This window comes from Pogona vitticeps, chromosome 5 (assembly GCF_051106095.1).
Source record: "Pogona vitticeps strain Pit_001003342236 chromosome 5, PviZW2.1, whole genome shotgun sequence".
NCBI classification, from domain to species: domain Eukaryota; kingdom Metazoa; phylum Chordata; class Lepidosauria; order Squamata; family Agamidae; genus Pogona; species Pogona vitticeps.
Window position 1 is genome coordinate 161,501,125 of NC_135787.1, and position 21,955 is coordinate 161,523,079.

General features: G+C 41.0%; 1 protein-coding gene and 1 non-coding gene across 5 annotated transcripts; one reads left to right on the forward strand and one right to left on the reverse strand.

Annotated features, from left to right (window-relative positions):
* Nucleotides 1–1,874: 1,874 nt before the first annotated feature.
* On the reverse strand, nucleotides 1,875–2,024 carry LOC140707905 (U12 minor spliceosomal RNA). The gene has a single exon (XR_012088039.1). It is a non-coding gene; the product is annotated as a U12 minor spliceosomal RNA (small nuclear RNA).
* A 240-nt stretch (nucleotides 2,025–2,264) lies between these two features.
* On the forward strand, nucleotides 2,265–21,043 carry POLDIP3 (DNA polymerase delta interacting protein 3). 4 transcript variants are annotated; one of them, XM_073000186.2, is made up of 9 exons: nucleotides 2,265–2,476; nucleotides 7,840–8,227; nucleotides 9,454–9,531; nucleotides 10,665–10,760; nucleotides 13,086–13,268; nucleotides 13,609–13,686; nucleotides 15,513–15,642; nucleotides 18,303–18,369; nucleotides 18,919–21,043. In XM_073000186.2, exons 1-9 carry the CDS (start codon nucleotides 2,364–2,366, stop codon nucleotides 19,091–19,093), a joined length of 1,308 nt encoding a protein of 435 aa, XP_072856287.2. In that variant the 5' UTR covers nucleotides 2,265–2,363; the 3' UTR covers nucleotides 19,094–21,043. The 4 variants fall into 4 exon arrangements, with proteins under 4 accessions (XP_072856287.2, XP_078232239.1, XP_072856286.2 ...); XM_078376113.1 differs by having other exon boundaries at nucleotides 9,457–9,531; XM_073000185.2 differs by lacking the exon at nucleotides 2,265–2,476 and adding an exon at nucleotides 2,800–3,058 and having other exon boundaries at nucleotides 9,457–9,531.
* The last annotated feature ends 912 nt before the right edge of the window (nucleotides 21,044–21,955 follow it).

Genomic DNA, 21,955 nt, shown 5'->3' on the forward strand with positions numbered 1-21,955 from the left:
AAGCTATGGTTTTTCCTGTCGTGATGTATGGAAGTGAGAGCTGGACCATAAAGAAAGCAGACCGCCGAAGAATTGGTGCCTTTGAATTGTGGTGCTGGAGGAGGCTCTTGAGAATCCCCTGGACTGCAAGGAGAACAAACCTATCAGTTCTAAAGGAAATCAACCCTGAATGCTCACTTGAAGGACAGATCCTGAAGCTGAGGCTCCAGTACTTTGGCCATCTCATGAGAAGAAAAGAGTCCTTGGAAAAAACCTTGATGTTAGGAAGGTGTGATGGCAAGAGGAGAAGGGGACGACCGAGGATGAGATGGCTGGACAGTGTCTGCGAAGCAACCAACATGAACCTGACCCAACTCCGGGAGGCAGTAGAAGACAGGAGGGCCTGGCGTGCTCTGGTCCATGGGGTCACGAAGAGTCGGACACGACTAAAAGACTAAACACACACATGGCTCCCAAAATCACCGTTCAGCGAAGTTCCTCCATAGCGCCGCCATTTTCGCGCCCTTGGTGAGGGCAGGGCGTAAAAACACTTGCGGCGCCCATTTTGGGCACCCGGCGGCCGTTTTGGAACCGCTGGTCAGCTGTTTAAAAAAACCGCAATGCGAAGATCGGTAAGCGAAACGCTTACCGATCATTGCAGTGCGATGTTTTGCCTATTCAGAACATCGCAATGCAATCGTATTAGCAATCTAAAAAAGATCGCTATGCGGATTCATCGTTAAACTGTGTGCTCGTTAAGCGAGGCACCACTGTATTATGTTGGTTTTATGTCAAATAATCCAATATATTACTTTATCTTGTCCTCTAATATTTTACATCTGTCCATTGCTCTGAGATTTTTTGTTACAGTTTTTGTACAGACCTGTGCTCCATAGGTCAATATTAGTAAGACCAATTGATTATTATAAACCATTTTTAAAAAATTTACAAGGTTTTTGGTCGTTTTAATATAATTTTTGCTTTTAAGGATTTGGTTTTTAGGAATAAGCATAAATAAATAAGAAGCTGGATTTATAGTTCCATGGCAGTGGGTAAAAGAAAAAAACACCCTTTCGATGGAACTAGAAAACTATCTTTGCTTATGCTTATGTTTGTTAATTAATTAATTACATAACTTCCTCTTATGTGTATAGGGACATGCTTATATTATAAGGCATTACTATAAGTATTTCCCCATACACATAAGAGGAAGTTGTTTAGTTGCTGTGTCTGACTCTCCGTGACCCCATGGACACCAGGCCCTCCTGTCTTCCACTGCCTCTTGGAAGTACCCTACCATAATTTATATACAGACTGATAAGTTCTACTTGTTCTCTGGAATCCCCTCTATATAATTTTATGGTGTTTCAATTTCTGTTTGTCCGGTTCTGTAAACATTTTGTATAGTAAGCTGCCTAACAAAGAATTTGAAATGCAGATAGAAAGATACTAAGTTTCCTTGTGCTGGCTACTAGATCTTTCACTTCTTGTGTGTGTACACGTAGTGAAATACACTTAGCCAAAGCAGCACCTTGAAAAAAACAGCAGGATTCTAGGAATAGTCGTTGTTTCAAGTCTTGACACTGCTTGCTTCAACATTACTGTTCCAACTCCTGAGTCTATGTGAGTGATATAAAATGCTACAGCAAAATTCACTAGAAAACTTTGGGTCTTCTCAGCAAAAGTCTGAACTTTTAAGTACAGTATTACAGAAGAAGACATAAACTAGACCAGGGGTTGTCAACCCCCGGTCCGTACTGGTCCGTGGGTGGGCTTGCCGGAGACGGTTCGTGATAGACCAACCCTGCCATTCGAACGAATACAATAATTTTGCTCAAGCCCAAAAACGCTTAAGAGCAGCATCATTTTTTCTCTCAAACATTAACAAGATAAATCGGGCAGATCAAACCTCCCAGGCATCCTGCTAAGTAGGCGGGTCACCTTAGGGACGACCTGTACCCGTTCAAAAATTCTTCTCACATAAGCAGTGAGGACCCGGGCGTCACCCCGAATCATTATTTTCCTTACTCATAAGTTTAAGGCATGAAAACTCCTTTCCCAAGGAGCGCATGTGCTTGAGTGAAACCACTTTTGTAGTAACGATGACCTAGTCAAACTATTTATACCAGTTCTTGCATATAAAATCGTATTTTCCCCTCCGCCACTTTTAAATATGGAAAAAATTTAAAATCCTTTTAAAACTGCAGAATTTTTCTCTTGGCACCGCAGTAGGTATGCAAATTTTAAAAAATTGCCTTCGCGAGGGGTTATGGGAAGCTCGTGCCCGAGACGTTCCGACCTTGGGCGCGTTCTCTCAACCGCAGCCGAGAGCTTATTTACCATATTGTGCACGCGGAGGGAGGCAGACCGGAAGGAGTTGTCTCATGTCCGGGTTTCAGTCTCTGCGACTTATCTCGGGGCCTAGCGACAACATGGCGGACTTATCTCTGGATGAGCTGATTAGGAAGCGCGGCGTTAACGTGAATCTGAAAGGAAGGTGAGCTAAAGAACGGTTCTGTCCTCTAGACGCCGCGGGTTGCGGTTCAGGTGTCGACGAGGCAGGCCCTCTTCGCGCCGCGTACTGCAGCTTGTAGGCTGGGAAGGTGGCACTGGTTCCGGGAGGTTCTGGCCGGAGGGGCTTCTTCACCACTCTGATTGGCTCACCGGCCTGTCAGTCGTAGCCCACTGGAGCGTTCGGTTCTGTTGAGCCCTTCTGGGGTGGGAGGTGGTGCTGAGGGCCGGGAAGACCAGGGAGGCCCCGGGGCCCGGCACAATACTATGCGGTACATGGGGGCGGGTGCCGTGGCCGCCGAGGGGAGAGAGGGCGGCTGGTGACCACTTCAGACCTCTCGCTTGTTTACTGGGCGTTACGGCTCCAGAACGAAGAAGGCTCGCTCGCTGTGATCCCCTCACTTCTACAACTGGAAGCACGCAGAATATCCCTTGGATGGATGGATGGATTTAAAACATTTATAGGCCGCCTTATGCCACAGGATCTCGGGGCAAGTTGCAGAGTTTGTCATCCCAAATCTTTTGCCACGCGAATGCAAGAGGAGTATCTCAAGAGATGCTGCAGCCGGTACCTTCGGATCACCTCTTCAGCCTCTTGATTGCTGTTTCTGTTTCTCTGACACACACCTTTATTCGTCTCTGGATTTCACCTCACTTATTCTTTCACTTGCTGTTGTTTTAATACCCTCTATTAGCTGTCAGTCACTGAATCTCTGGGTTCTCCATCTGCTCTACACTGGATGTATTTCAGTTTTCTTCTGTTTAGCTCCCAATATAGTGGTTTCATGATTCCCAGTATAGTGTTGTTGGACTAGGACTCTGGAGAATAGGGTTCAAATCCTATCGTGGCCATGGAAACTCACTGGGGGAGTAGAACTGGTAAAACCACTCCTTAAATATTTCACTTACCATAAAAGCCCTATTAGGATCGCTATAAGTCAGTTCTGACTTGACAGCACAGTGTGTATGTGCACATGTACGCATGCACACAGTGTTTTCAGATCTGAACAATTGCTTTGTAGTTGGAGGAAGTTGAGCTTCTCACTCCTATATTGCTGCTCCAGATTTGACCCAGTCAACCACAGCATTTTCCAGTATATATTGTGTATCTTTCAGCTCTTAATGATTTTTTTTCTTGCTATCAAGTATTTTTAATGCCATTTAATAGTGGTCATGAATTCTTTTGTCATCCTGGCATAACATATGGTGAGTCCTATATCTGTTGGGCCAGATATATATATAGATATATATAGTTATATATCCTTCCCCCCCCCAAAAAAAGAGAGAGACAGAGAGAGACAGTACCTTGCAGTGATTAACCAGATTTTAATTACACTGTTTCTAGAACTTGCAACAGGATATTTATTCTGATTGCCTTTTAAAATACAAATGTTTGTCTGAGCCTCATTGTGAGATTCAGTGAAGGGCAATTCTGCATCCTGCTAAGGCAACTGTTGTGTTATTATCATAGAAAAGTGAAGTTGGAAGGGGCCTACAAGGCCATCAAGTCCACCCCCCTGCTCAATGCAGGAATACAATCAAAGCATATCTGCCAGGTGATCATCTGTGTTTTTCTTGAATGCCTCCAGTGTTGGAGCACTCACCAACTCCCAAAGTAACTGATTCCACTGTCGTACTGCTCTAACAGTTAGGAAGTTTTTCCTGATATTCAAACAAAATCTGGCTTCCTTTAACTTGAGCCCATTGTTGCATGTCCTGCACTCTGGAATGATTGGAACAGATCCTGCCCCTCTTCTGTATGACAGGCTTTCAAATATTTTAAAAGTGCTGTCATATCACCCCTCACCCCTCTTTTCTCAAGGCTAAACATGCCCAATTCTTTAAGCCTTTCCTCATAAGACTTGGTTTCCAGCCCCCTGATTAGACTTGTCGCCCTCCTCTGAACTTGTTCCAGTTTATTAGCATCCTTCTTGAAGTGTGGTGTCCAGAACTGGACACAATACTCAAGGTGAGGCATAACCAGTGCTGAATAGAGGGGAACTAGAACCTCACAGGATTTGGAAACTATGCTTCTATTAAGGCAGCCTAAAATAGCATTTGCCTTTTTTTATAGCCGCATCACACTGTTGGCTCATATTTACCTTATGATCTACAAGAATTCCAAGATCCTTCTCGCTTGTAGTTTTGCTGAGCCAGGTATTCCCCATCTTGTAACTGTGCAATTGGTTTCTTTTTCTGAGGTGCAGTACTTTGCACTTATCCCTCTTGAATTTCATTCTGTTGTTTTTCAGAGTCATTTTGAATTTTGTTTCTGTCTGCTAGGGCAGAGGTCCCCAACCCCGGTCCGCGGCCTGTTGCTGATCCATGGCCTGAACCTGACCAGGCCATGGAGACAGACCTCTCCCCCACCCCCGCACACACTCACCCCCGCACAGCCCATTTGTGCCTGTGTGTGTACTCCTGTACCCACATGAGCGTTCCCCCGCTCCTTTGTGCATGTGCATGAGTTCCCCGAGAGCCGCCCTTTGCGCACGAGCACCCCCGCTCCTTTGCGCATGAGCACGCAGGTGTTCCTTCGTGCATGCGCACTAGTGCAGGGGCGTACCCCGCCTTCCCCAGCCTTCCGCAGGGCTAGAAAGGTTAGGGACCGCTGTTCTAGGGTATTAGCTATTCCACCCAATTTGGTATCATCTGCAAATTTGACAAGCATTCCCTGCACTCCCTCATCCAAGTCATTAAAAAAAATTGAAGAGCACCGGGCCCAGGAATGATCCTTGGGGTACCCCACTTGTTACTTCCTCCCAGTTAGAGAAGGACCCATTAATCTTCACCATCTGAGTATGATTCTGTAGCTAATTGTGTATCCACCTGACACTTGATACTCCAGCTCACACCTAGTTAGCTTGCTCATCAGCAACTTTGTTGCAGTCAAGATATACTACGTCTACAGCATTCCCTCTGTCTATCAGGGAGGTAACCTGATCAAAAAATGAGATCAATTTAGTTTGACAGGATTTGTTCTTGGCAAATCTGTGTTGGCTTCTAGTTTTCGAGGTGCTTGCACAATGACCGCTTTATGATCTGTTCCAGAATTTTGCCTGGGATTGATTTCAGGCTGACTGGCCTGTAGTTCCCAGGTTCTTCTTTTTTGCCCTCTTTGAAGATAGGGACAACATTAGCCCTTCTCCAATCATCTGGCACCTCACCCATTTCCCATGATTTCAAGAAAATAATGGATGGCAGTTCTGAGAGTTCTTCGGCCAGTTCCTTCAGTACTCTCGGATGCAGTTCATCTGGCTCTGCACATTTGAACTCGTTCAAGGTGGTAAGGTATTCTTTGTTTATCTCCAGCTGCAATCCTATTCCCCCCCCCCCTTGCACTTCCAATTTGTTTATAAGAGTAAGCCATTTTTTAAACATTTGTCCCTTGTTCCTTTGACTGAAACATATAACCTAGATGCCAGGATAAGTTTTTTAGCTACTGACTCTGAATAAAACTAAATCAGAATCTTCAATACCTTAGTATCAGCAACAGATGTCTGCAATCACAGGTGGGCAGGCGTTTTATATATGAGGCATGCTGTCTTCTCATCTTTTCAGGTCAAGTAATCTCTATGAATTCTACAGAACTTTATAGACTTCCAGGAAAAAAAATCAGAAGCCTATGTTTGTCACAGCTGGCACTTATCCCCAAAGGGTTAATTCCAGTATGACCCAGATGAATATTTTGCATTTTGTGCAGTTCTCTCTTCTTATGAATATCCTTTAATTTTTTCGCCCCATGCAAGACAAACTGAATGTCCAAAAAATCTACTGTATTCATTTTATTGAACAGCCACATGCAAGCAGATACCTATGTCTTGTATTGTTTTTTTATCTTTTGAATTCTCTATTGAATATCCAAAAATCTTAACTATAAAAATTTTATACAGTGTTACAAGGATGTAACTGTGAAAACTTAATGATCTAATGGAAAATATAAGTAACTAACAAAACTTTTAGATGGCTTAACAAAAATTGATATGGTGCTTAAGAATGACATAAGACTCTAAAATGTTACAAATAATTATAAGGTATTACAAAGGCATTTTTCTAAGTTATAAAAATTAACTCTCAATTAAGTCACATCTTCACAGACTATGTAGTTAATAGATTATATCAGAACCTAAGCAAAAAATTTTGCATATTGGGGAAAAGCTTACCCTCCCCCAGCAGAGTTTTCTCCCCTCTAATGATGTTAACCTGCTATCCTTTGCTCCTTGCCCTGGCTATCTCTTCTGGCCATTTTCTAAACCTTTATCTTTCTTTAATCAACTATCAACAATCCTTTCTGCAGGGCTTGGAGATCTATAGGTCTGGAGCACCAAGGAAAAAAAACTATAGGAAATTCTATTGCTGTTGCACCTGCAGAAATTCCAAAGGCTTATAACTCAAAATCTGGCAAGCTGCCACTATGATGGCAATGTCATTGTTTTGACTAAAATTTTGCAAAGGCTAGAGGAATAAAGGCCTATAGCATAGATCATCTGATTCAGGGTCTTGGAATACCAGAATATTGTAACACTAAGGTGTTGGAATTGCAAAGAGTGTAAATTGTAAGTCCTGTGTCTTTTGTCATCATTTATAAAATTTGTTCAACTGTCAGGAATGTTACAGTATAGTAACCTTGCTCAGCTGTAAAGCTGGCTAATTGTTCTGCAATGACAGTGATAAACAATTGTTCAAGCCTCAAATTTAAAACAAATACAAATATCCCCGCACAAGTGGTGTTCACAAGGGTCCAGCCCCATGTGGCCGGACAGTCCACTCAACAATCCGCTGCGGACAGCGCAATTCTACAAATGGCTCTGCAGCACGCAATCTGCTCGCTATTCCTGGCAGGAGGACAAGTCTCACTGCAAGGTCGAAGAGTGATGAGCAGATCACACACTGTGGCGTCATTGGTAGAATTGCACTTTGTGCATCCACGGCAGATCGCTGAGTGGCCCATCTGGCCCCATGGGGCTGGACCCTCATTAACACCACCTGTGTGGAGATATTTGTATTCAAATACGAATAACCCATCTCTAGTAAAAATCTGAATTTTGGAAGCCAGGAAAGGCAAACAATTTTATCAGTGTTTCAGGCCTGTTGTATTTTACAGTGTGAGAAGGAGAAAGAGACTAGTAGTGTCAGTTGCTTTTGCAATAACCACAAGTTTCCTTGCCTGATGTTTCACCTAGTCTCTCCTCATCAGCTCTGGTGTGATGATGGCAGTGTTGCTCTCTACCTTAGATTTTTCAGTTCTGGCATTTAGCCTCTCTTTTCTTGTGAGTGAGTTGGAGCTATATTGGTCAGTTGTTTCCAACATGATGAAATATCTCAGTTGATATTCTGTTTCCATTCCAGACTAAACACCAGACCTGTATTTGGAGGTATCAGATCTCGAATTGGAGTCCCACAAACTTTCCTAAGCAGACCAGCATCAAGTGTTGGTTTTCAGCGGACATTTGATGCACGTCAAAAGATTGGTCTTACTGATGCCCGGCACAAAATTGGTGTGAAAGATGCCCGAGAGAAACTACTTCAGAAAGATGCCAGGTTCAAAATCAAAGGGAAAGTACAAGATGCCCGGGAGATGCTCAATTCCCGAAAGCAACAAAGTGTTGAGAAGGTGACCAAAGTTGTTGATGCTAGAGAAAAGATTAGCTTGAAAAGGAGTGCTCCGACTGCAGCTGCTGTGAACACTGTTGGGGAAACAGCGGCTCCTGCTGTGAAAATCACAAAAACAATTCAAGTAGGTTATGATTGTCATCTCTATGGTTCCTCCTTCTTCATTGGTAATAATTTTATAGACTAGTAGGAACTGAAAAGATTATATTACATATTTCAAAGGAACCGTTATGGAAAGCAGAAACATAATATAATTATAACAGAAAATGAGAAAGGAGGCATCTGAGTCCTCAAGCTTTTACTTGAGATCCTAATTTTTCTTCTTGAGTGTATCTTTTTGTATGATGAAATGTGCTGCCCGCATCATCAGATAAACAGATCACATCTGAGTGGTATGGTCTCCTGGGGGCTTCCGATGGTCTTTCAGTACTGGCATGAATGGAGACTTTTTCTCACTAATTGCATCAATTATCAATTATTAATTCACCTGAACTGCAAAATTAGGTTGCAGATATTTACCGGTTTCCCATAGAAAAGTCCACATTGGAGCTGTAGTAAATGCTGCCTGTATACACAGTAGGCCACTTCATGATTTACAGTCCTATGTTGTGTAAGCCATGCTAGCCCAGCCCCTCTCTATTGCAGTTTCCATTGCCTTGTATATATAGAGGGCAAGTTAATAAATGGGAGAGCTTCTGCGCCTGATTTTGAATCATGGCAAATCAGTGCTCAAAATCACTGCATGGCAGAGATGAAGAAGGCATAGCTGAGCAGATATTGGTGCACATCAGCTCCAGTCTGCTTGAGCCAGCATACATAATAATAAAGGAGATAATTGTAGTTTAGCATTTGTAGAGCCATATTTTCCCATCCTTACTCTGGATAGAGGACAATATCTTCAGATAGTCATGTTCCAAGCATAGAAAACAATATAGATGGTGAGGTTAGCATGTGTCTCCTTGTGCAGTTGCTGTGCACAGAATTAGGATGCCAGAATAAGGTTAAAATAGTGAAGTGTGGCTGGTCTTTGACTGTGATAAAGTTTTATCTATCTATCTAGTGAACATATTGTGTGGAAGACAGCTGTTGCAGTTATGTGTTGTACTACTTTGCATATCGATTTATTAAAAGATGGATCTTTCCTTCCAGGAAAAACTCCAAGTAGTAGCAGTTTAAGACCTCAGGAGTTCTGTATATGTTATATAAATGAGTGTCACATATGTTATGAATAGAATTAAATAATAATTGCTATTAGTTATTATTTATTATAAACTCCCATTAATTAAGACCAGGAGTTGGTGTAGTCTCACATATAATAATATGTTCTTCTTCCTTTGTTCACCATCACAGCAGAAGGCTGCAGTTCCATCACATACTCACCCTGCGGGTATGAAGGTCAACATTGTGAATAATCACACACATAAACAGGTGTGTATCCTTCAGTTGTAGGATGAGTGACACCCAGTTTTTGTCGAATTCGAGTGGTCTTTGAACATGATTTCAGTGTTTTAAACAACTGGCACAAGGAATGACTTAGAACCTTCATTGGTTTCATGTATTTTAAAATGCTTGTAGTCCATGGGCTGAGTGTCATCAGCATCCATATCATCTGAAAGTTGAGACATGGCAACTGAACTACTTATTAGGTTGAAGTGTAACCAACGTGGAGGATATATCAGTGGTTCTCCTACCAACTCTCCTCAGTCTGAAGAAGCTACTTGGATGCGTAGTGAAACGTTTCAACCTAATAAAAAAGAAGTCCAGTTGCCATGATGCAACTTCCAGATAACTTCACCTGGATGACTGAGAATCTTCACAGATGTACAGCACCCATGTCATTCAGATAAGCTACAGGTGCCTGTCTGCACATTACCATGAGGGGTGACTGTACGGCACATAACAACAGTAGCAGCAAACTAAGATGTCATAAGTTCCTGAATACATTATTTGGCTGAGGAATGCTGAGGTTTCTTGAGGGATACGGACTAATATACATGAGATCCACAACTTGTCTTAGAATAGCCATGTTATACAGGGATGGGCCATTTCAAGTTTTTGGACTTCCAGAATTCTCCCAAGACTTTCCTAGGCAGAATTCTGGGTGTTTCAGTCCACAAACCCATACCTACAGACACCAAACATTTTGGTCACTTGGACCAGGGCCTAGCCCCAAGGCTGTATGACCTAGTTCTAGCCTTCATTCCTGTTATTAATGTGCAACAAAGGAAGCTGCTGTGGGATGGCACGTCTTCAGGAGCCACTCTCTATGAAGTTTAAAGAGCAGCAAGACTGCCACTTCCAGGAACCATGATGGTAATGTCTTTTTTTTTTACATTAAGGAACCAAGACCAGAGGTAGGCCATGCTGCCTCAGAACTAGGCCCCGATCCAGATGAGCAGAGCGTAGGTGTGAGTTTTATAAGCTGGAACTCTCAGAGTTTTGTTAACAGATTCTTGGATTTGGAGTCCAAAAAAAAAAAAAACAAATGGCACATCCCCAACTAGTAGTCGAAAATTAGCCACATGACATTTGTAAGTCATTTATCTGTTTTCTGTCTTTAGTGCCTGTATGACGAGGAAGATGATGATGAGACTATGATTTCCCTTCCTAACAAACAGATGAAAATTACCACCAGAAACAGCTTTCTGCATAGTGCGGTAAGGGTCTGTCATATAGTGGTCTTCCCTTCTGTGTTCATGATGGACGTGTAAACAGATATGCCCATATGTGCTCACATTGGATATACATACTGGTTCTAACCTTATTCAAATGTGGTGTTATCCAAAAATCCTGCATCCATTCCTGCCTACAAGCCTCTCGCCTAAAAAGGATCAGCTTCGTCCTAAAGGACAAATGCTGTTTTAGTGGCCCTTTGATTTCTTGACTGGTTTCCCTTTCCCCCATGGAACAAGAAGATAGTTATGTTTTCAGCTTTCATTGATTTCATGTGTGCATTCAACCTCATCCTGAGAGATAAACTCTGGACCAAATTTCAGGCCACTAACTCCTTTTGCTAATGCGGCATTTGTATGAAAATACTCGCCTATGGGTCCTATGCAGTCAAGCCTGTCCAAATTAATTCCATCATTCAGTGGAGTGAAACAGGGTTGCATTTTAGCTCCTACGTTGTTCAATTTTTACCTTAGCCAGATTTAATGTGTGCTCTTCTAATCTCTTGGAACAGAGATTTCAGGGCGTACCCTATTCTGATTGTTTATGTCTTTGCAGTGGTGGTGAAGTAGAAACAATGGGGCAGTTCTCTTATACTGTCATTTCTATTGAGATTTCTGTAAGGCTCTTCTCTATTTTTCAAAAATTTCCAGGGGAATCCAATGAATTTTATATTCTTTTGCTGGTCTCTGATAAGGTTTCTTATATTACTAGTAAAGTGGCCAAATACTGCGCTGCCGCAATAGCTTGCCACAGTCTCCTGGCAACATAAGGTTTTCAAGTGCTCTTGTCCTTGTTAGAGATTTCTTGTTTAACTTATTTTCTAGGAGAGTTGAGGTGGCATATTGATGGTTTTATGTGTCTCTTAATTTAATCTTATATCATGTTACTGTTGTGATGTTTTAAAAGCTTTTATATCCTTCAATGCTGCTGTCTAACTTAGAACATTTTATAAACTTCAGTGTTGTAAAAGAGCCAGACAGTGCATTGATGGTGACATGTCTTGACCAATATCTCTGATATTATGTGATTTTATCTAAATAATGTATTCTTATCTGGTAATTGATCGTAATAAATTATTATTATTATTATTATTATTATTTAGTTTATCCTCTATTTTGAACAATAAATTTGTTTTCTTTTTCTCTTGCTGTAGACTTAACTTGCTAGAGCTGTCTGTTCTTTGTTGTTGGTTTCTGTTTCAAATATAAATGAAGTCATATTGCCTTTCATTGCTTTTCCAGTTCCTCTGTCTATTCTTGCCCCCTAACCAAAATTTGAGGTGTATAAGTTTTTAATTTCCTCAGAAATATTTTAATTGTGCTGGTACGGCTGCATTGTTTGTCTTAATTGCTGCTTTAATTTTTTATTTTTTGTGCAGTCCCATCACTGCTTAATGCCACCCTCCTACCTCATGGATGGTACATTTGGTTTTCACACCTGGAGCACAGTAATGACTCCTTTGAACAATAGGCTGTATGAGATTTTGACATGCTTTGGGCAGAAATGGTGGAATTCAAGTGAGCCATGACTGACTTGTTCTATTGGTGTCAGTACAGTACATCTGTTCTAAGCATATCCAGTCTGGATCTAACCTTACATCTTGATACTCCAGAGTTATCAAGCAGTATCTGTTGAAGGTTCCCCACTGTGATAGTTCTGAAGAAGAAAGTTCTCTTTCATTCTAACTTGGTTAAAGCTTGTTAATAGAATATTCCATCTGTGTGAAATGTTGATTGTGGAATATTTTAAAACGCAGTTACTTCTGGGCCAAATAACATTTCCAAAGGGAACCTTTGAATGCACAGTGGAATGCATTAAGTAAGGTAAAGGTTCCCCTTGACATTTAGTCCAGTCGTGCCCATCCCTGTTTCCAAGCCATAGAGCCAGCGTTTGTCCGAAGACAGTTTCTGTGGTCACATGGCCAGCGCAACTAGACACGGAACGCTGTTACCTTCCCACAGAGGTGGTACTTATCTATCTACTCGCATTTACATGCTTTTGAACTGCTAGATTGATGAGGAGCTGGGACAAGCGACGGGAGCTCACCCCGTCGCGTGGATTCGATCTTATGACTGCTTGGCCTTCTGACCCTGCAGCACAGAGGCTCCTGTGGTTTAACCCGCAGCGCCACCACGTCCCTGGTATGCAATAAGTAGACCTCAACAATTAGAAGTTGAGTGGCTGCAAGTCTTTTCTACAAGACTTGTGGAATGGGAAATTGTACTAATTGACTACTACTTTTAAAAGAAAAAAATGGCCTTGTTTTGTCACTCCTAACACTCAGCAATTTATGTTCTCTGTTTACATAGGCTGGACTTAGTGGCAACAAGTTCTCTCTGTCAAAGACCGTTCCCCTCACAAAAGTGGTCCAGAATGATGCTTATACAGCCCCGCCAGCTCCACCTTCCCCCATTCAGACAAAGGCCCTAACAAATGTGTCTCGAACCTTGGTGACCAAGGAAGAACCCCCTAAAGAACCTGCACCAGTTGAGGTGAGTCAAGAACACAAAAAAGATTTTGTATATGATTTTGTATAGTAACTCTTATTCAAATCCATTTATATATCTTGTTATGTCCTCTCAACTCAATGTACGGAACTTGATCTACTTGGAAAACTTCCTGTGGTTCAAGATCTATTTTGGTTCACATTTTCTGGGTAGAACTTCGTTGTCTTTAATAGATGAAATAGCATTCAAAAAGATGAAATAGGATCTTTTGAGGCGTTGACAATTTAATTCTGAGAGCTGGGTTTTGCTGAATTTCACTGCTTTGGAGAATTTTTATGTCCTTGTTTGTCATACCCACTCCAACAAACTGTCTTTTCTTTTGTAGCCTGTCTTCAGCCCTTTGGAAGGTACTAAGATGACTGTGAACAATTTGCATCCTAGAGTTACAGAAGAGGACATTGTTGTGAGTAACATATCTCTGAGATCTGGAGCCAACCTGAATGCCTGTCTTCATCTAGAGGGCTTAGAGAATCTTTTTCTGGCAATAGTATGAAACTAAGTACAGTGGTGCCTCGAGTTACGAATGCTCCTACCTATGAACATTTCGACTTACGAACAGTTCTGCTCACAGAATTTTGCTTTGACTTGCAAGCGGAGCTTTGATGTAAGAACAGAAATAGGCAGGGGGAAAAGGCAGGAAATTCAGACCGTTGATGGCAAAGAGGCTGCTTGTTTGTAGCTCTTTCGCCCCAACGGTTAGAGCAGGGGGTCAGGGAACTTTTTTACTCCTGCGGCACAGGAGGAAGGAGGCGGGAGGTGGCTGCAGATCACCACGGGGCGTGAGAAGCCGGTGCGCTCTCTGGTGTGGGTCTGCTCATGAGTAAGGCTCGCAAAGGTGAGGGTCTACTCATGTGTAAGGGCTGCAGAAGGAGTGTGCCTACTCATGAGTAAGGGCTGCTGAAGGTGTGGGTCTACTCAGGAGTAAGGGCCGCTGAAGGACCTGGGCTGGGGCGCGTGGGTTGGAGGGGCTCCTCTGTGGATGGGGCATGCAGTGGCCATTGCACTCCCTGCCCATCCCTGGTGTGGGTCTACTCACATGTAAGGCCCATCAAAGGCGCAGGTCTATTCATGAGTAAGGCCCGCCAAATGTGCGGGCCTCATAAGTAAGGGCTCCCTTCACCATGGCCGGCCCTGCCGCCGCCTCGGCTGCCTTACGCCGCCAGCCATGGCCGGCCCTGCCGCCGCCTCGGCTGCCTGTCGCTGGCCGCCATCTGCCAGGGAGTGAGTACCACTGGAGAAGGCTTCGGTCTGCCTGGTAAGGTCCTGCTTTTTGCTTTTTAGAAATTTCTGGGGGCGTTTTGTAGGGTGGGTTTCGGCTGAGGGAGGATTATGTTTCTGTGATGTGTTGTTATTTGGTTTTGGTGATTTTTATTTTATTTTATTTTATTTTATTTTATTTGGCAGTCCCAGCATGGGGATTGCTCGATTTTATTTATTTTTTATTTTTTTATTTTTTGCAGCCTTCAGGACTTGCTCTGTTTATTTTTGATTGTTGTTTTTTTAAAGCCTCAGTGCCTTCCGATGGGACTTTCTGTGTGCTTTTTTTTGGTATTTTTTTGAAATACTGGAACGAATTAATCCTGTTCCCATACATTTCAGTGGGATGTGGTGCTTTGACTTATGAGCATTTCAACCTATGAACACCATTCTGGAACGGATTAAGTTCGTAAGTCGAGGCACCATTGTAACTGTGTGAGTTCAAAGACTTTCAGGTACAGTGGTGCCTCGCTTAGTGATTGCCTTGTTTAACGATGTATTCGCTTAGCGATGAGGTTTTTGGAGCGATCTTGTGCTCCGTTTAGCGATATTTCCTATGGGGAAATTTCGCATAGCAATGTTCAGGACCTTGCTTCGCTTAGCGATGACAGTTTAGGTCCCCCTGTTTCGCTTAGCAATGTCCGTTTTCGCTATTTTAAGTGTATCTTAAAATGTTCAAAAACTGTTTTAAATGCTTGGGATCGTTAGTGCACCTTGTAAAACCTTTGCAAACTTAATTTGGCTTTGTTCTGAGTCTTCGTTAATTTTTGGTGAATTCCCCCCCCCCATTGGAATGCATTGAACTGTAGGTTTGACATGCCCCTGTTAGTTAGGCTTAGCTGTACCCCACACTGAAACATGGATGGATCTCTCTGAGAGGTAAAATAGTAGACACAGATGCTTTTTAAAATGAGCATTTAAATTGAATACAGCTCCATAATAAAAAACTACCAAACTTTGCTATTTGCTTAGGAGTTATTCTGTGTTTGTGGTGCCCTGAAGCGAGCCCGTCTAGTACATCCTGGAATGGCTGAAGTGGTATTTGTGAAGAAGGAAGATGCTATCACCGCATATAAGAAATACAACAACAGATGCCTCGATGGTAAGTGAGAAAGATGATTTATTGTTTGCTTGTGTCACTGCCAATCTCAGATCATACTGCCAGTGTGTCCTCTGTATGCAGATACCAGTATTCATTACAGCTTTGGTAGGATGAGAGTCATTCCTGGGAACCGTTTACTATAGCAGGGTTTGGCATATAGCCACAAAACTGCACCTGTGTGAAGGGACGGCAGCCATGCAGGCACATAGATGAAAATATGTCTTATGCTAGTAGCTATATAGACAGCACTTGAGAATGAATATCACTGACAGCTGGCAGAAAAAATTGTACTGCATTTTGGAATCTGTGTAATTATTGGGGGGGTATGCCACCATCTATAAAAGGTGCTTTCAGAATAGAGGGGCAAAAGGATTGCACAGTGTAAAATATTCTCTTCCTGACATTCCTCTCCTTCAGTAAGGTCATAGCTTCAGTGAGGGAAAAATGATTTGGGGGCAGTTTGGAGAGAGGTACAATGCAAGAGGTTCATTGCACTGTGTCCACACAGTCCTTCATTCTTATTAAAGTTGGTGTCCCCTACCTCCCTCTAATTTGGGGCAGATTTGGTTTTAAATAATACCTATAAAGGTAAAGGTTCCCCTTGACAAATTGTCCAGTCCTGTCCGACTCTAGGGCGCGGTGCTCATCCCCGTTTCCAAGTTGTAAAGCCAGCGTTTGTCCAAAGACACTTTCCGTGGTCACGTGGCCAGCACGACTAGACACGGAACGCCGTTTCCTTCCCACTGTGGCCGTCCCTATATATTTACTTGCATTTTTACATGCTTTCTAACTGCTGGGTTTGCAGGAGCTGGGACAAGCAACAGGAGCTCACTCCATCGTGTGGATTCGATCTTTAGACTGCTGGTCTTCTGACCTTGCAGCACAGGGACTTCTGCGTTTTAAACCGCAGCGCCACCACGTCCCTTAATACCTATCTTAGTATTCAGATTAAAGTGGTAATAGCTGCTCCTGAAATTAAATTGATTTTTTTTTCTAGCCAGAATCAGTCACTTGGCCATATTCTGTGGTATCTTTATTTTCTTAGGCTACTAACAAATTTCATGGTTATGGTGCCTGTTTAAGTTTCATGTTTTCTAGGTATGCATATATATGCATAAGTACTTATTATATCAGGCAAATAGACAATTTTGTAAATATTTCCAAGGAAACATACAGTCATGTGAAAAAGAAAGTGTGTCCTCTTTGAATCCTATGGTTTTACCTATCAGGACATAATAAAAAATTATCTGCTCCTTAGCAGGTCTGAAAATTAGGTAAATGCAACGTCAGATGAACAACAACACATGACATATTATACTGTGTCATGATTTATTTATCGAAAATTAAGCCAAAATGGAGAAGCCATATGTGAAAAACTAAGTACACCCTTACTACTTCCACAGAAATCAAGAGGCTAAGTAACAACTAGGTGCTGCCTTTGAGTAATTGATCATCAGCAAGTGTGACCATCTTTATGAAAGTCAATGTTTTAGCAGTTTTATGCTCAGGAGCATTCAGGTGTGTGTGTAACACAGTACCGAAGAGGAAATGCATCAGCAATGATCATAGAGAAGCAATTGTTGCTGCCCATCAATCTGGGAAGGGTTATAAGGCCATTTCCAAACAATTTAAAGTTCATCATTCTACAGTGTGGAATATTATTCACAAGTGGAAAACATTCAAGACAGTTGCCAATATTCCCAGGAGTGGACATCCAAACAAATTCACACCAAGATCAGACCATGCAATGCTCAGAAAAATTGCAAAAACAAAAACAAGAGTTACATTTCAGAGTCTACAGGCTTCAGTTAGCATGTTAAATGTTAAAGATCATGGCAGTACAACTAGAAAAAGACTGAACAAGTATGGTTTGTTTGGAAGGGTTGCCAGGATAAAGCCTCTTCTCTTTAAAAAGAATATGGCAGTATGGCTTAGCTTTGCAAAGTTGCATCTGGACAAATCATAAGACTTCTGGAACAATGTCCTTTGGACAGAGAAGACCAAAGTGGAAATGGTTTGGTTTTCACCAGATGTGCTGTACATTATGGCCAAGAATGGTGGCTTCTCCCTTTTGGCTTTATTTTTGTAAAATAAATCATGACACAGTGTAATATATCATATGTTGTTCATCTGAGATTATGTTTACCTAATTTTCAGATCTGCTAAGAACCACGTGATTTTATTATGTCTTGTTACGTAGAACTGTAGAATTCAAAGAGGGTGTATTTTCTTTTTCACATGACTGCATGTTCAGACTGATTCCTATTTCGTTAGGTTTTTAGTGCACAGATCTGATGTGTTTGTATAATGGATACGTTCCAAATGTAACCTGTAATTTGTGCAGAATTTTTGTTGATGTTTTACTTGATGCTTTGCCTTCTGTTATTGAAAGGAGGGCAGTCTTAAAAGTAGATGATTCAGACAGTGAGTATGGTGTGGTCCTTGACCATCCTGCTGTGCCCCCTTCTGATTTATTTGACAACTGATCTTTGCTTATGGCTTTTTTGCTACTGGGAGTAGATTTGGCTTCCAGAGGAATGTCTATCAAATGTCTTTAGGATGGTAAAATATAGGTGTGTTATCTTACTGCGTAACATATTAGTATATTATTATATTTTTATAGATTATAATGCTTAGTTTCCTTTGTTCTTCTCCACCAGGGCAGCCAATGAAATGCAATCTTCATATGAATGGAAGTGTTATCACTTCAGACCAACCTATATTGCTGTAAGTACCCATGAGCTTGTGTTTGTACAAAAAATTGCATATGGATCTGCAGCAGGACACTATAGAAAGAAATCTTGTACTCTAGCCAGATATCAAATGGGAGTTAATGAATAGGGGATTACATTTTATTTTAATTACATTTCCCTATATATCTTGTTTACTTGTTTTTTTCTATGCAAATGAGAAAAATGGCAGCAATACCACAAAGATTTTCAACTGCATGCAGTAGCTGCATTTTTACTGAACAGGGCAGCAGTCTTCTCTCAAATTATCAGTGTGATGATCTGAAGAATTTATTTGGTTCACTGTGTGACTTAATCTGTTTCACAGTTTAGTATATGTAGGCAGCAGAACTTCCTAAAGTTCCCTCTATAATTTACCCCTTTCTTCTCCAGAACATAATCCATCTTAAAAAAATTAAATATTGAGAGGTGTCTTAGTGTAAACTAGCTTTCAAGTACACAACTGGAAATAGTCAAAAATAATAAATTATTATGCTTATTTCAGTATGTTTTCTGTAGTGACGTTAATTCCTGTTGTTCTTCGTAGTCGATTGAGTGACACTCCATCAGTGAAGAAGGAAGGTGAATCACGTCGGACAAGTGCAGGAGCCTCCTCAAATCCACCACCTGAAGTGGATCCTGAAATCATTTTGAAGGCCCTGTTCAAATCCTCAGGGACCTCTGCTTCAGTGCAGCCTACAGAGTTCAAAATCAAACTTTGAGCAGTAAAAGGCGAGGAGTGGACTGGAAAATTAGTTGAGCGTGTGAAATGGAGAGATAGGTGCAGGGGTGCAACTGTTCTGTTGCCCATGCTGAAATCTTTCGTTTTGGGTTTTTTTTGTTTTTTTTTTTATAATTGCTACCTTCCTGTACAGTAGTGTTCTCCCTAATGTGTGTGTTCTGTTTTCATAGCTGGAGTTTTGTCCACATATTTCTAAAGAATAATCTTCCCTTTCTCCAGTAAGAATATGTCATCAAGCTTACACCTGTAATTCCTTTATTTTTTTTCCCCACCCTCTCAACCCCTTTGCAGTATCCATCCAATAAAAATGCACCTAACAAAGATTGTGGTAGGCATCTCTTCGAGCTTGCATCCTTTGAAAAAAGAAATCTTTTTTACTTAGTGATAAATTACATTTCATTTTTATGCAACTACATCTGGGGCTAAGGCTGCATATCTCATGGCACTCTCCTGCAGTTCAAACATTAGAGAGAGACAAGCACAAATGTTCTGCTCATGCAGGAGCTGACAGAAACACTTGAAAGCAGCAGAAGGATGTAAAAGTACAAGAATGCAATGTGTCCTGTACTTTTTACTCATCTTCCATTGTCATGGTAGTTTGCCAATGCCCTGAGAGAAACCTGGCATTGTTGTGAACCTTCAGTCCAACAAATCTCATGGATACACTTTTTCCATAATAAAACATCTGCTTTGTTTTGGACAGCTGTAAAATGTTTTTCTTCACTTTCTTGCGTCAGATATTACCTTCTCTCTAGCCTCTTATTGTGGATTAGTATATCTGGGAGAAAAGTGCTTTTGGTTCTGTTTTATAGGAAGAAGAAAGAGCCACCTCTCTTGCATGATATTTCACAACCACTGAAAATGAGTAAAGGTCCTTGTCATCCCAAAATCACACTTTTAGGTGTTATGCTGCAGGTTTGTGTTTTTGGATACTACTCCCTGAATTAATGGCCTGGGGAATTCTGGGAGCTGTAATCCAAATAGATATACAAACCTACATACCTCTAGTTAGGAGGTAAGTGACACCACAGTGAATGCCATCTATAGGTCTTTTGGAACTAGTTCAGTACAGCTTGTCACAATTGTCATTTGATACAATATTCTTTTAGCTGGAAGTTGGCCCAATCGTATATCATAGGCAGGAAACAATTCTTACTGTCAACTCTCAAGGGGTTATCAGTTGTATTAACTGCTTGAGTAAGAGTCTTCTTTTGCTATGCGGCATTAGTGCTGATTTGTGTGTACTAAAAAGTGGAAAGTGCACCTTGTTGACCAGGAGGGCCATCTACCCACCAATCTGAAACAGAAGAGTGAAAAAAGTGGGAAATGAAAGGACTTTCCAAGTAGCAAAGCAAAGAAGATGCACTTCATGTCCAGATGGAATGTTTGGGAGATAAAGATGCACTCCGTTAGGTAACATCATATTAATTCTGTAAAATAAAAATCTGATATTTTAATTAATTTTCATTTTATATTAAATCAAAACACAGAAACAATCTCCAGACTCTGGTTGGGGAATTGGATTTTTGACCTTCCAACTAAAAGATTTTAAGCATTTCTCTTCATCTGTGCTAAGATCCCGTAGTGTAAAAATATCTGCTTATTTCCATTATAGAATCTACTCAGTTGGTTCGACTTTCCTTGTACTCTTTGTTCTGTACAGTTTCTTAGTTTAATCTAGCAAAGACACGAGTTATGTTACATGGAGTTATGTTCCCAATGTGGTTTGCTAATCTGGATTACTGCTTTTGAATTAAACGTCACCTGTACTGGGGAAGGTGTGTTTGTAAATGCCAGATTTTTGTGTGTGCAGAACTGCTATTCCCTGTACCAATGTTTAATTAGCAACAGTGGTGGACTACAGAGGGAGAGATTGGGGCTGAAGGACACTATGTATTATGTTTCTGAATAAACATTTGTTATACAGATACCAATCTGCTCTTCTCCTTTTAACAGTGGAAGGAAACCAATAAGTTTATTACTTTTTCACTTTAAAGAGCTTTTATTTGGACCAACTGTTAGGATGAAATCAGTTTAAAGCAGCCGATTGATGCTGGCATGTTTGGATGCCCTTATGTATGTTCTGTGCATGTTAAAGATAAGATTTCAAGCTGGCATTTGGTTTAGAACCAGGAAAAGGGTGTAGGAGATACTTGGCAAGTTACAAAAGAATACGTAATTTTTGCCCATATACACATAAGACAGGTATATGAATATACACTACTGTTTAATTCTATCCTGGAGTGGTCAATTTCTGTTGTGTCTGACCAGATTTCTAAATCCATGCTTATACTTAAAGGGCATTTTCACCAATGTATCATGTTATTTAGTCAATTCTATAAAAGCAGAAAATGCTTTGTGCATGAATTAAGACGAAGTGCTTCACTGATTCTGTTTTAACTTTAAAATAATTTAACTGAAGAATTAATTGTATACATACAAAAATTGCACTTAATACAATAATGTACAAAACCCCCACAAAAATACCCACTCTATAATACAACCCGTGCTCCCCATCACTACTGGAATATTAACTTGTCAATTATTACCTTTTTCCTCTATTCTTCCTTCCTTTCTAATCAACATACCCCAGTTCTCTCCAAATAGTGAGTCTTGGGCTGAATTTTTCACTTTTCCTTTTACAAAAACATGCTCTATAAATACACCCCAAACATCCTTTAATAATCCGTTTTTAAAATTTTCTCTTCACATGTTATTAACAGCTAAAATCCACATTTCTTTATACTATTCTTCCAAATAATTTATTTTCCCCTTTTTTTGCAATAATTCATCTTACAGTTGTTACTATAATAGTAATTAACTTTTTCCTCAGTACATTTCC

What these genes read in the sequence shown, in the direction of transcription:
- POLDIP3 (XM_073000184.2), top strand. Translation starts at nt 2,931, where the DNA reads ATGGATGGATTTAAAACATTTATAGGCCGCCTTATGCCACAGGATCTC. An exon ending in CTCAAGAGATGCTGCAGCCG is followed by an intron (nt 3,059 to 7,839) that starts GTACCTTCGGAT and finishes TTTCCATTCCAG; the next exon opens with ACTAAACACCAGACCTGTAT. An exon ending in ACAGCTTTCTGCATAGTGCG is followed by an intron (nt 10,761 to 13,085) that starts GTAAGGGTCTGT and finishes CTGTTTACATAG; the next exon opens with GCTGGACTTAGTGGCAACAA.